Genomic DNA, 14782 nt, shown 5'->3' with positions numbered 1-14782 from the left:
CAGTTGGTCGTCGCACACCTTTGTATAGGCTACGTATTGCAAAAAATTCCAGGACTCTAGAACCATTCTCCTAAAAGTAGTTCAAAGTCGCAGATGTGGGTCCGGACAAAACGCAAACAATAGCACATTTTTAATTCTTAAACGGCGCTTAAAATTCAGATATAAAAATCAAATCGAAGTAACCGTTTTGCCAACAAAAATATTTTAGTTAAAATTATTTGAAAAAAGTTCGATGGCGTTGCGACGCTCCAAATTATTTTTTTTAATCCGGTCCGTTATTTATCGTTTCCATATGCCCAATATACGTATATCCACGGAAAAAAATTTTAATATTTAAAAATTGCTGACCGTAGACATTATAAAAGATTATCAGCGCAGAGAAGTACTAGCAGGATAACAGGAAGTCAAATAATCTCGGATGCCGCTCCTAGCAATTATTATCTAAAGAACAAATTTAAATTGATGATTGATAACTCCGTTTGATATATAATTGTAAGCACGGTATTTACAATGCAACAGATAAATAGACAGCACGCCATTATGAAAAATATAGTTGTTGAAATATTGAGCTTTTTCGCGCCTAAAATGATTTTGACTTTTTCTCTTATTTATGGCATTTTAATTTATTCCTGGTGCACCTAGAGCAGATACATCTTCGTCTGTTTAATTGCGCGAGCATAATTAAATATTTATTTGAGTAATGAACCTTGAACGTTTTAGCCGGGCTTGTTTTTTGTTTAGTCACATTTAACGATTAGAGCGAAAGCTTCTATTTTTGTCCTCCATTTTTTTAAATTCGCGCGCAATCCCGGAAAACTGCGCGTACTATTTATAAACGGGCTATAGCTACCCCCAACCCCTATAGAAGCACTTTTTTTTTTAATGTATTGTATTGTATTTGAATACCTGCTCAAGGTTATATATACAAGATTTTTTTGCTTTACTGTGACTATCTCACTCTTTGAGATGAAATCTGAGAGCATCTCTTCGTCCTTCTAGACGCATTTACGACTCTAAAATGGTGTAGGTTACCGTTAGTTACTGCTGGGGATGTCTGAAGGATGGCCAGGTAAATGGCAGGGCAGTTCTCATTATTTTGAATTTCTGTTGGGTGTGTAGAGGATTAACTATGAATTTTCACTGGCTAGCGCACATTTTAATACATCATCCTTTGGTCATTCTTTTTGGAGTGCTTGTATTTTCTGTCACCTGCCTTATTATTCCTTTTACCCTTAAATCTCTCCCGGACTTTTCTGATCCACAAATGGTAAGTTAATTTTATATTGTAATTATAATAACGATTTAACAAGAAAAAATTCTGTGCAGGGTTTTGAAACACGAGGAACCGTTCTGTCCAGTAGATTAACGACTTGGAAAAATTTGGAAAAATCGACAAAATTCTCGGGACCTTTTGCAGTTAATCCTAAAGAATTTTTGGAACAAAAAGATTACAGTACGAGAAATAATTTTAAGCAAGCCTTAAATGAGTCTTCGCCCAATGTACGGAGAATCTATTATATTTTTTGTAGGAGGCTAACAACTATTTTTAGATATTTATTAATGTTTACAATGAGACTAGTCGTAAAAGTGAAAAGAACAATTGGCTCACATTGCAAAATCTCATTAAGCATAAGTCACCAGGACAGCACAATACACATCGCATAGCAAAGGAAGGTTACTTTTGTGGTCAACCCGGTAACTAAACTATCATTACACGTAAGCATTCTATACCTAGATGTGTACTTTTTTAGATCATGACTATGCGCATGCAGTATTAAAATCTGATATGGATGCAGACTTATTTACCATGGAGTCATTGTCAGCCCTGTGTAGATTGGAATATGAATTAGTGCAAGCCCAGTATTATAAAGAGTTGTGCTTGCATCCATTCAAAAGACCGAAGAAATGTTGTAAACCTTGGTCTCTTTCTAATTATATTGCTCAGTTACATAACAGAACTTCTTGTTTAGCAATTGTGGTAAGTTAGCCGTAATTCTGTAGTGCAAAATTTAAAGTTGTGCTAAACCTGTCTTTAAATATACAAAAAGACCATTTTGCAAAACTTTGAGGATCCTAATTATCTCTCACTTTGAAATATATTCTCTATCATTTACCATTTACACAGCAGAGCATTGCATATGTACATGCTCGCTGCTCTTAAAGTCTTAATCCATCAATTGATGGCTATTTCCTTTAGCCAATCAAATTACTCTGTTTATGATAAAGAACTAAAACAGCTGTGTCATGAATAACTCTTTCATCAGTTTTTCCTTTGCATTTCGGATCTGTCTATCTGCTTTCAGTTGTTCTGATTTTTGTTTATACAATCTTCATAATTCGGCAGTTTGTTCAGTAATTAATCCTGTGTGTCTTAGGCATATGATCATGTGAACACAACAATTCTCGGTATTACAATCTTCACTCACTATTCTGTTGCTTTTCATACTACAAGAAGTCATTTTTGATAAATTGTATATAGCAAAGAAACAAAAAACAATTGATTGTAGCTGTATATGCCACGTTTACATGCACCATACACCGCTAGGCTATTACCCCTGCAATTTTGGTAGAATTAATGATACGAATATAAAAAGTCTGTGGTGAGCGGTTGTAAAATCGAATTTAATACTAATAGTATCTTTCTAGCTCTTCTGGTTCTCTAAATTTAAATGGTATACCTTGTATAATTTTACATTTTTGCATTCGACAGACAAAAGAATAAGAAAATAGCTGATTAACATATCAAAATTTATTGTATTGCTCTGCTCAGCACTCATGCGCTGCATACCTACCCTTCTGTTCTGTAGTCCCTTATGAATGTGAATCGGCTAACTCGTGACCACCAGTAATTATCCTTACACTACCACATCTGTTGAAACAATATTGGCAATTATAGCCACCACTGGAATTAAAATATAAATGACTTTAATTTTCAATTACATATTTTACTTAAACATAAGAAGTATTTAAAAAAATCTTGATGTAGTGCTAGTTAAAATTGGCAAATATTACCAGAAATCAACTTGGGTAAACTGAAAGAATATAATGTTGTAAGGAGTCACAGAGAGAAGTTATAGTTTGTAGAGACCTTTCATTAGAATACCATGAAGGGTTGTAGCATATGTGTTTGTGGTGTAGGTATGCACAATGAAAACCAATTTGTAAGGAATTATAAATAATAAAGCACGTAAATAATATGGTTCAACTTGTAAAAAGAATGCAAAATAAAGAGGATCATACTTACATGCGAGCGTAACCGTCATTGCGCCAATGTATATAGGTACTTTTTTTAAATGCAGCGATAACACATTTCTTAAGATTTTGTTTTATGTGAGTTGGTGCGGGATTTTGAGACTGGTACCTTTACAGGAAGAAGATATCCAGAATATGAAAAACTTGTTACAGTCCTGTTCACAATACTACCATAATTTACAATTAGCTCCAGATTGTTATGAACGAGGGCATTGTAAAGTTCCTGTAGACTGTGTGAAGAATAACGCTGTGTTCAACATATTAAATTTTTTAACAAGTACTTCCTTCCTTCCTCCTAATGTAGGTTTAATACAGTTGTGTTTTGTAATTCAATTTGCCTATTATTTTTTAGGAAATAATGAAGACTGAGTTAAAAGAAACAATGATATTTTTACCTATTGCTAGTAGCACAGCTGCTTTAGAGTATTACAAAGATTTAAAAGATGTAAATTTAAAGTTTCATGGGATTTCTTTGGTTGCCATAGAATTTGGGATCAAAAGTGCTTTATTCGACAGGTGCTTAATTGAGGATGCTTGGTTTATGACTGCAGGGGGAGTGTTTGTATTTTTATGCATTTGGTTCTACACCAGGTCTTTGTTTATTACGTTCATGACTGTGATTGCCATCCTATTCTCACTTGGCATTTCATATTTCGTGTATACACTTGTTTTTGAACTGAGATTCTTTCCATTTATGAATTTGTTAGCTACAATTGTTACTATTGGTAAGTCTATTGAAAACGCTAACCGGTTTTTACGCATAATTAATTGATGTTAGGCATTGGAGCTGATGATGTCTTCATATTCTGCAAAGCATGGCATAATTCAAAGAAACAGAAAGAAAATTCAGTTATCCAAATGGTTAATGACGCATTTGATCATGCATTAGTTTCGATGTTGATTACTTCGGTCACAACGGCCGCCGCTTTTTTAGCATCGTACATTAGTTCTATAACAGCGATACGTTGTTTCAGGTGAGTGTTGTGTTAATGTAAAACGTAAGGTAGAGAAGAAATGTGTAGTTTATGATTTAGGTTAGTTGTTAAATCAAATAGCTGTGGAAGATGTTAGAAAACTTTAATTTGCAACTGATTTGACCATACCATCTATTGCTCTCTATTCTCTATTCATTTTCACTATGACCTGCTCAAACAGAATTTGTATTCACATGCGACAATCTTCTTAAAATCACCACTGATTAATTTACTTTGTTTTTTTTTCAACTCTGTGTCAACATCTCAAACCCTCCTCTCAGTGTAGATAAAGAATACCTACCAAAGTTTACGTCCGTGACATTAACAGACTAGGAAGTTTGAGGTTGCAGTGTTGAAAGGAATCATTGAACAGGTCTTTTCTTTTAACAAGGGGTTATATGGTCAAGCTAATTGCAAAACATCTGCCTCCTGTACGTGTGTGATTGTTTAAATACATAAATGTGATTTCTCTTTTATTTAAGTGTTTTCGCAACAACTACCATAATTGTTAACTGCATATTGATGATGTCATGGTTACCTGCGAGTATATTAATTGCCGAAAGATTCCAGACCAAGTGCGCAACAATCTTTACTTTCCGCTCATCACCATTGATAACATACTGGAAATGTTTGGAGCAATTTTGGAGGTACCAGTTCAGCTTTTTTATATCGCTGTGGAATAACAAAGATCAGCTGGTGGCAGATATTGTGATAAAGTTTCGCCTGTTTTGGTTAATATTCCTGTCAGCTGTAGCCATTTGTAGCGCTGTTATGGTGTTGTACTATCCTAAGCTGCAACTTCCGAATACTCCCGATTTTCAATTATTTGAGAGTTCGCATCCATTTGAAAAATATGATTTGATTTACAAAAATCATTTCTGGTTCGAACGCTCTGAAAAGGTAAGAACCGTCAGTAAGCTGTACTTTTAAAATTTCACTTTCCAATGTATGAATATTTGTATCTCTTTCAGAGTGGTAATGGAAACCCTGCAAACTACAAGCTGCCTTTACGTTTCGTTTGGGGGGTATTACCTGTTGACAATGGCAATTACTTAGACCCACAATCATTAGGAAAACTTCAATTAGATTCGAATTTTAATATGTCTCAAAAGGAATCTCAAAGCTGGCTTTTAAATTTTTGCCGTGCAATTCGAAAGCAGCCTTTTTATCAAACAACATTAGGTGCACTGCTGCCAAATTGTTTTATTGAATCATTCATGTCATGGATGCAGCGGCGATGTGTAGATCCTATTGATAATATGGATCGTAGACCTTGCTGTGAAAAGGAACATTTCCCTTACAATAGTACTGTATTTGATCAATGTATTGTGTATGCAATGAGTGATCTGTATGAAACTCCATCGGAATATTTTATCCCAGGTATGGCTGGTCCGAAATTTTCTAAAGACCAGTTTCCGACAATAAAAGCTGTTGTTGTTGAATATGATAGCAATTATTCATACTCAATGTCGTACGAACATATGCACACTTTTTTTACACAAGTTGAAGAATGGATGAATGAACAGTTAAGGAGTGCGCCGACGAGTATGAAAAGGGGATGGTTCGTTAGTGACTTGGAATTTTATGATTTACAACATGTCTTGTCACAAGGCACCATTGCTGCAATTGGCATTTCGATGGGTTTGGCCCTGGTTGTTTTATTGGTGGCCACTTTAAATATCCTAACTAGTTTTTACGCCATCTTAACCATCACGTGCAGTATATTTGTTATAATGGCAATTTTAGTGTCATTAGGCTGGAAATTAAATGTATTAGAGTCAATCGCTGTTTCAACAGCGATTGGACTTGCAGTAGATTTCAGTCTACATTACACTGTGCATTATAGATTGTGCCCCACTAGTGACAATCGTGTGAAAAGTACTCGATATGCACTCGCTAACATGGTGGGGCCGTCACTAATGGCTGCTACTACTACTAGCGCAGCAGGCGCTTTTATGATGCCGTCAATTATACTACCGTACATACAAATCGGAATATTTTTAATTACAGTAATGAGTGTCAGTTGGCTGTATGCTACCTTCTATTTAGGTTCATTATTGGCAGTTGCTGGACCTGAAAATCAATTCGGCCAATTCCATTATTCAAAATTACTTTGTTACTTTGGTTCTAAAAAAGCAACAAGGGAAAGACGAACATCACTGACACTATGTGACACCCATGAACTTGATTCGCTAACCAGTAAGTGTGGACATGCGTATTCAGCAAATAGAACATTACGACGATCGTTAAGTGGCGACAAAAACAATGTGTTTCAGTATTTTCACGATCAGTCTCCATCTGCCACTAGTGTTATAACTATCATGGCAGACGATAATGTAATGTAAAATACCTACCTCTGTGATATGTTTATTGATTATTTTTTTATTTTTGACATCTTCAATATGAAAAAAAGATAAATGTAGGTAAGTAAGCGTATGTACTTGTACCACATATATTTTGCATTGAAAATTAAAAAAAATGGTCGGTGATGTACTTACTATGTACCTACTTATGTATGAAATATAAAACTGATGTATAAAGCAAGTTGTTTTAATTGATACAATAAATGTTAATAGTTGCGGTTGTTCGATGGGATGTGAATACACACCCTTTCTCCAGCACCAATATTAAATCCCGCAGCGTCCTATAATGACAGTGTTGCTCTCTAGAAGATGAGTGTGATGCGTGAAAAAATATTCATATGCAGGTATTATTTTCTCCAATTGTATGTGGCACAGGTTCGCGTAGCCCATACCATATCATACATGTTCTTTTTCGATACCTGCGTATTAGTAATTCTGGGTTCTGGACAGACCAAGAGAGAGTCCTTTATATCGCAATCATGTAACATTGAGGGGCTTTTGTGTTATTCAATTACTGATACAGTTGACTCTTACGAGTGGAACAGCAAAAGTCTAAACTGAATAGGTAATTCCTGTATATGTATATAAGGGCAGTTGTGACTTGTTAAAGTCTCTTTAGAATACGTTTCTTCCCCACTACGTTCAGCCTTCCTCGACGTCGCTCCTTTACATAGCGGTATAGAAGATACAGTGTCTGTTTATATTTGCCCCACAATGATCTGAGGTTCCACACCACATATTATTTGACTACTTCTAGCCCGAAGCCCATTATGCACAACCTTATACGATCTTAAATGTGCACCCACCCATATGCGGGGAAGATTGCCCTGTTTGGCTATTCAGACAAAGTTGTTCTGTCGAGATTCTAAAAATCTCACCAGTTTCTCCAATTTCTAAGGGCGGGTGGGTGTTTTAGTCATTAGCAGCTAACAGGTGGAGATGGAGCTCTGTGTAATGCTACATACACAAATTTTTTTTAGTCTGTTGTTTAGACAGTACGACCAATCCGCCATGGAACTCGAATAAAGGACAAAATGCCTGGGTTGCGTGGATGATTTTAGGATACGGATGCGGCAGGGCGATGGGCCAATTCTTAATGTAAAATGATACTAATCCAAAGCTCCTCGCAAGCAAAATGATTGAGCACTGTGTTATTCGAACGCGTAGGTAGCGTCATAGTCAGGGGCGGCTGAGTAACTGCGGGCCAGGCCAGGTGGAATTGCATAGGTTACGGGCCATTAAAGTATTAGTGTAGTAATGAAGGAGGGGGGGGGGGTTAGCTCTGAGGTGCACCACAAAAACATTTTAAAGTACTCCTTTCTCGAAAATCAATTACCATACAGTTTTTTTTAAATTGCAGCTGATAATTAAAAGTAACAAAATATACAATCCACACGAGGTGCGTCGCCTATCATTGTATTTCAGCACTTTCATACTACGACAAAAAATGATAAATTCATTGTAAAACACTTCAATTAAAACAGAATTTTTTAACAACCTAACATCAACCCCAATTAGAGAAACGTGTTAATAATTTATTAATAGTGCAAGAAACTAAATACAGCACATACTTATAAATTTCCAACGGGCCATTATGATCTACAGGCCAGGTGGCAATCGCCACCCGCCCCCCCCCCGGGCCAGTGCGCCCCTGGTTATACACTGCCTTTTTTTGAGCCCCGAAAAAAAAAATTGTCTCAGATCGACCCGGAAAAAAAATTTTCTTATAGAATGTGGCCTGTAGAATCCATAATTTCAAACGGTTCCAAGATTGGGCTACTAGTTCAAAAGTTACAGCCCTTTGAATTTTCTTTCGAAATTGGTTTCTAGTCTATAACTTTTGACTGAGAAGGCTAACCAAAAAAGTACGAATTGTTTTGGATCTACGCACCAAAATTAATAAGTAAAAGTGTTTTCCCAAGAAATTTTGGTGCAGTCGATTTTTGGTAAAAAAGGAAGGTGCCTTTTTTTTGAGCTCCGAAAAAAAAATTGTCTCAGATCGCCCCGGAAAAAAAATTTCTTATAGAATGTGGCCTATAGAATTCATAATTTCAAACAGTTCCAAGATTGGGCTACTAGTTCAAAAGTTACAGCCCTTTGAATTTTTTTTCGAAATTGGTTTCTAGTCTATAACTTTTGACTGAGAAGTCTAATCGAAAAAGTACGAATTGTTTTGGATTCTACGCACCAAAATTAATAAGAAAAAGTGTTTTCCCGAGAAATTTTGGTGTAGTCGATTTTTGGTAAAAAAGAAAGGTTATACACTGCCTTTTTTTGAGCCCCGAAAAATAAATTGTCTCAGATCGACCTGAAAAAAAAATTTTCTTATAGAATGTGGCCTGTAGAATCCATAATTTCAAACAGTTCCAAGATTGGGCTACTAGTTCAAAAGTTACAGCCCTTTTAATTTTCTTTCGAAATTGGTTTCTAGTCTATAACTTTTGATTGAGAAGTCTGATCGAAAAAGTACGAATTGATTTGGATTCTACGCACCCAACCCAAATTAATAAGAAAAAGTGTTTTCCCGAAAAATTTTGGTGTAGTTGAATTTTGGTAAAAAAGGAAGGTTATACACAGGGGCGGACTGGGTACTTACGGGCCATTAAAGTATTAGTGTAGTAACGAAGGTGAAGAGGGGGGGAGTTAGCTCTGAGGTGCACCACAAAAACATTTTAAAGTACTCCTTTCTATTCAAAGCCCTAGCTTATTATGGTGTATGCAATCCGAATTGGGGTATCTTAATTTGTAAAAATATCTTTAGTTGTGGAATTTGTGGGAGGTGAGTTTCCTGACCTGTTGTACATTACACATGATGGCTCTCAATACAAAGATACGAGGATGTGTATGTTTTATGACTATATGAGGCACCTGTAATAAAAACTGTTGTATTCATAAAAAACATTCATGTAGGTACTTTGCACCAGACAAGGTTTCTTTCAAACGAGAGTGTGTCCTGTGCGCAGGGCCGGTGAAAGGCTATTTGGCGCCCTAGGCGAGATGTTCTCAGCGCGCCCTTCCGGAGGTTATTCCTAGGTACCAGTACCAGGCAAAAAATAGAAAGTGGCGTTCATAAATACTTTATTGTGTTTTCTTCAAATACATAATAACATAACGACATAACGTGTAGGCGGTGTAGGTATACAAAAACGCATATCCAAAGATATTAGGGAAGGGATATACACATAAAAAATCAAAAATTCATCTTCCTTGCCTTATTTCTCGCGAACTGCTGGACTATCTGTTCTAAATTTACATTCCATGCCTCCCTCGATTCAATTGAGATCATTGCCAAGTCCACGAGCCTATTCTGAGACATTGTTGACCGCAAAAATTTCTTTATCAGCTTTAGCTTGGAGAAACTGCGTTCTCCGCTGACCACCGACACTGGAAGCGTCATTAAAAAGTACCGGGAAGTTTTTTGGAGCCGCCGACGCGCTGTCGTTGAAAGATGTTGCTTAATTTTGGCGCCCTCTGAAGCTTGGCGCCCCAGGCAGCCGCCTATGTTCGCCTTGTGGTTAAACCGGCCCTGCCTGTGCGGTGTTGATCGTAGTCCTCGGGTGTTTAAAATAATGAATAATGGTGGAAGAGAAGGTTTTAAGCCGATTCAAACGTCAGAACCAATTTGTAGGTAGAGTACATCTTTATAATGTCTACATAATCTATACATGCAGAAAACCGTATACACCTACACAATTTGTAATAATTGCAAATTGATGTTTACCGACTTCAAACTATTTTGCACGATAATATTGAAAATTGTAAGGTAAGCAATCTGCTACTGCCAGAAGAAGTACCTTTAGTTTCTAATTTCAATAAGGTGAAAACATTGAAGAACCATTCCACACTGAAATCAAAGAACGTTTAACCAGTTGGAAGTGGTTGGTGTACAGAAAGTACAACCAATGAAACAGAAACTGTGACATTCAGTGGACAATCTATGCCTATGCCAGCATCGCCTCATGACGGTCAATGTATTACATTGAATCAAGCCAAAGAGATGCAAAGTGAAGCTATTGTTAAGGGGTTAATCAAGAAAGTCAGAGTTCCTTCAGCGTAAATCGACACCAAACAATAAACTTCCAGTAAATAAAGTTTTATTCCGAAGTAGGTACTTATATCAAATTTGGAAGATGGCAGAACCTGAGGGATCTCGAACGCGGAACACAAATCAATTTAAAAAAAGTAAGTACCTACACTACAGAGACTCACTTTTGCCTTGTAAAGGTATATGTAGACGCTGCAGCTACAGTAGGGGTAAGCGGTGAAAATACCGCTAATTTGGAACCGAGCGTCCGCATGCAGTTTGTACATGATTCCTCTGATAACGGAAAATGTGCATGTATCACTCCCACTCTCTCACTCTGGAGTTGAAGTTAAATATGAAGACGAAGCTACCCCACGAATGGTAAATTGTTTATCTGATAATAAGAATTTGGAACAAATCACACCTACTTTGTCTATAATTTCTGAAGGAGATGAACAAATTAAGGTTGTAGATGCAACTCACTCACTCTTACTTATAACAAAAACAGGTAAGAAATTACACCCTTTCATTTGAAGAAATTGTAGATAATGTGACTGATTTACGTGTTTCTGCACACCAAGTAATGGACGATGGGAACGATTTGCGAAAAACAGTCGGTGACAATACCTATAGGTAGCGCTTGTCTCTATAACAATAAATTAGTAATTTGGAATCTTGTAGTAACCACAAACATCAAGTGCGGAAGACTATCATGTAACAGAAGATAATTTGTATTACGAATATTCAGTGGAATCAAGACAATACTTTGCATTTGAGTAACAATTAATTTTGCAAGTACTTTCAATTTTGTTTTAAATAAGATTCAGAAATGCTATTTAATTATTTTATTACCCTTGAAGTTGTACCTATCCCAAAAGATTTGAAGATCCTCTCTTCTCAGATATCGAGATTCTGGTAGTTTCGCGAAAATACTTTAATGTGCCTTTGTTCTTTTGAGTCAAGAAGTTCCCAATAATAAATCGTTGAAAGGCCTTAGATTATGGCGTTTACCCAATACGAATAGGATAATCGTTTTACGGTATCTTGACCAGTATAAGGATGCATAATTTTTTGTGATACTACTGAGAGGGGATTTGTTGCAAACGGATTCACATAAGGTGGCAATGTGTCGCTGTGGACGTTTAAATTTAGTATATGTATATTATTACGTTGTACTTTGTGACCTTTTGAAGGTTTTCAGCTATGCTAGTACGTAAAAGTACCTATAGGGATCGAAAGTGTGCTATCGCTGACCTGAGCTGCAAGCCCTTTGAAGGTGTATGTATGTAGGGGGTATTAATTCCGGTAATTTCTTCCTCTCCATTGCTTGGAGCTATAACCACGCTTACCTTTCATGCGGACTGTTATGGAAACTGTACGACTTAGAAGTTACAACTGAGATTGAGAAGTGTACTAGCACTCCACTTGCCATGGAACTCGAAAAGATAACGATTTTGCGACGCCCGTGGCAAGAGACTTTTACATTAAAAACTACCGCCATTAAAAATTGACTTTTTTTAACAATAAATATTATGAAATGCACCCCTATCTTATTTAATACCTTTACTACGTTTTGTATACAATTTAAATATTTTTTATTTATTTTCCTTCTTGTACTCATCTCAAATGCGAATTTAAACAAAGTGTATATGTTCATAATTGAAGGAAAACCGCTTAGCATATTGAGAAAACCAATCCATCCTTTATTTCTAGAACGTATCAAATATACACTGGCTTGAATTTTTTCTGAATTCTAGAAGAATACACGATTTAGTATAAAGGTATCCTGTACCGATAGGGAGGTGGGAAAGGGAACCCTAATACTTTAAAAGCCATAAGCGAGCTAATAGTAAATGTCTTCGTTCAAAAAGATCACCTAAAGGATTAGGGTAACTCCGATCATTTCGGAAAATAAACATTTTTGAGCTGGGGGTGTACAGTGGTAACGCCAAAAGTAGATATATTACTCTTTGATAAGGCTATGCATAACATAATGCATAGTTACACAGAACAAGAACTTTTCAGAAAAACGCATTAAATTTATTACATGAGTCAAAAATTGAAATGGAGCTCCTATACGCAAAGTACAATTATACATCGAACAGTGTCGTGCCTATGCCACAAATAGGTAATATCCTAATAATTTTGGTAGGTACTGACAATTTTTCTTTTATTTTTAGTTTCTGGAAACAATCCAATGTAAATATAAACAAATATATAGAGACGCACGACATCATGTGTTAGTGTATAGTTTTGGAAGTCAAGCGATGCGAATTTGAAAGATGATAATTTGGAAAAATTTTATTCTCAACTTTACTCTTAAAGTTCTCTTATACAAATTGCTTTTTAACGAGAACTAACTTTGAAACCGAATATTTAAGTTTAAACTAATTTATAATGCATGAGAGTTCTTTAAAATAAGATTTGCGTTAACGTATTCGGTGCTTTGATTAATTCTCAAACTGAAATCTACACTATAAGTAGTTTACTTTTTCACATTTTATGAAAACTTCAAGGAGAATTTAAAAAGACACCGTGTACTGTATACATAAGGCCAAATAAAAGTGTCTGTTATGGTTTTAGTTTATGTAATGTATTAGCAATACGGTTTATTGCACATGACTTAATCAAGGCGGTATTCACATTACTAAAGCCAGCTACATTGCTACATACACGCCTTCAAATCGGCCGACATGGCTTCAACAGATTAAATTGTGAAACTTGCATACTGAGTTGGGTTGAACTTTTGGTAGAAACATCGCAAGTGTTGTGAAAAAAATGAATTTGCCCTTGTTTTAGAAAAGAGCACCGAGGGTTCTGACATCCGAGAAATCTGGAGCTAGCTGCAGTGATAATTTATATACCTAATCTACCGGGTGAATATTCCAAAACCGAACCCTGCAATTATACATTAGAAAAAGGTTTTCAGCAGATTGTTGCTCCCCATGTTAATTTAGAGGGTTTATAATGACACCTATCGAAAGAACATTTTGATATACGAATTAGTTAACTTTCAGTTGTATTTCTCATTATTTTATCAAAAATTCCGCAATAAATCCAATTAGCAATACCACACATACCTATACGTAAAGAATATCTGTGGCACTCAATTGGAAATTTTCTAAAGAATTGAAAATCTTTCGATACATACTCCACCGAAAACAAATATCGCACACTACAGTAACTATTTCCACTGTAAACGTTTTTTTATTATAAATACTTTCTCCTCGGAGAAATGCCTACATATAAGAAAAAAAATTAATGGCAGTTGTCCTTGTCATAAACTGATGGGTATTGATTTCGGCTTGAATAACGTTTGAATCTGCCTTTTGTCGTATGTTAGGTGCCTACTAGCCATGGCTTAACATGATTTTTCTAATTGCGGATTTATTGCGGAATTTTTGATAAAATAATGAGAGCTACTTTGTATATCATTAGATGAGAAAAAAATCTTCTTTCGATTGGTGTCATTATAAACCCTCTAACTTAAGATGAAAAGCAACAATCTGCAAAAAAACCTTTTCCCATGTGAATTGCCTATATGTAGGGCGGTAATTGGTAGAAAACAGTTCTTTTTGTTGAAACCTTTAATTGGAATACCATGAAAGAGACTCGAGACAGCGAAATTTGATGACGGTCTGGCATAATGCGCTAACAACTGGAACAATCCCCCTAATACGAAAAAATAAACTCCACACACATCAATGCACTCCTCCACATACACACATGCCACAAGTAAAGGGTGTATGTTTTTAATATATTCATTTGTTAAGTACGCACGTGTAGGAATCTTTCCTGATGATTAAAACGAGTAGAGCTTGTAGATGGTCTCGATTCTAAGCCAACAAAATGATACTATAAGCATAGTGTAGTCAGTGGCGGAATTTAAATTGTTTGCGCCCCTAGGCACACCGAAAGATATGCGCCCCAAAATAATCCATTAATTGCAATAAACTTTAAGATGCTAATAAAAATCAAATTATAACTTGAATTTTTTAAAACTGTAATATCAAAAGAAATACAGTATACCTAAGATTAAGTTTTCAACGCACGTCAAAACTTGCATTGTCGATTATTATCGAATCGAATTTTAATTAAAGATTTTTGTCATTTGTAACTTGTTAGGGGACTTATTTTAAAACTCAAAATGTTACCTAAAATAAATATTT

The 14782-nt window shown here is 35.8% G+C and overlaps 1 protein-coding gene and 2 long non-coding RNA genes across 4 annotated transcripts; all 3 read left to right on the top strand.

The window, feature by feature from the left end:
* Nucleotides 1-761: 761 nt before the first annotated feature.
* On the top strand, nt 762-6766 carry LOC116165917 (protein dispatched-like). Of its 2 annotated transcripts, XM_031480669.1 has the most exons (9): nt 762-1267; nt 1327-1500; nt 1551-1695; nt 1752-1978; nt 3370-3552; nt 3605-3977; nt 4031-4226; nt 4709-5126; nt 5198-6766. In XM_031480669.1, exons 1-9 carry the CDS (start codon nt 1130-1132, stop codon nt 6569-6571), a joined length of 3228 nt encoding a protein of 1075 aa, XP_031336529.1. In that variant the 5' UTR covers nt 762-1129; the 3' UTR covers nt 6572-6766. The 2 variants fall into 2 exon arrangements, with proteins under 2 accessions (XP_031336529.1, XP_031336530.1); XM_031480670.1 differs by lacking the exon at nt 5198-6766 and having other exon boundaries at nt 4797-4976.
* A 2793-nt stretch (nt 6767-9559) lies between these two features.
* On the top strand, nt 9560-10743 carry LOC116166164. Its single transcript, XR_004144275.1, has 3 exons — nt 9560-10213; nt 10261-10352; nt 10407-10743. It is a non-coding gene; the product is annotated as an uncharacterized LOC116166164 (long non-coding RNA).
* A 110-nt stretch (nt 10744-10853) lies between these two features.
* LOC116166163 lies at nt 10854-11448 on the top strand. Its single transcript, XR_004144274.1, has 2 exons — nt 10854-11246; nt 11295-11448. It is a non-coding gene; the product is annotated as an uncharacterized LOC116166163 (long non-coding RNA).
* Nucleotides 11449-14782: the final 3334 nt, after the last annotated feature.

The sequence above is a fragment of the Photinus pyralis genome, unplaced genomic scaffold, assembly GCF_008802855.1.
Source record: "Photinus pyralis isolate 1611_PpyrPB1 unplaced genomic scaffold, Ppyr1.3 Ppyr1.4_LG3a, whole genome shotgun sequence".
NCBI classification, from domain to species: domain Eukaryota; kingdom Metazoa; phylum Arthropoda; class Insecta; order Coleoptera; family Lampyridae; genus Photinus; species Photinus pyralis.
The sequence above is the reverse complement of the archived record's forward strand: the minus strand, read 5'-3'. Positions and strand labels throughout refer to the sequence as shown.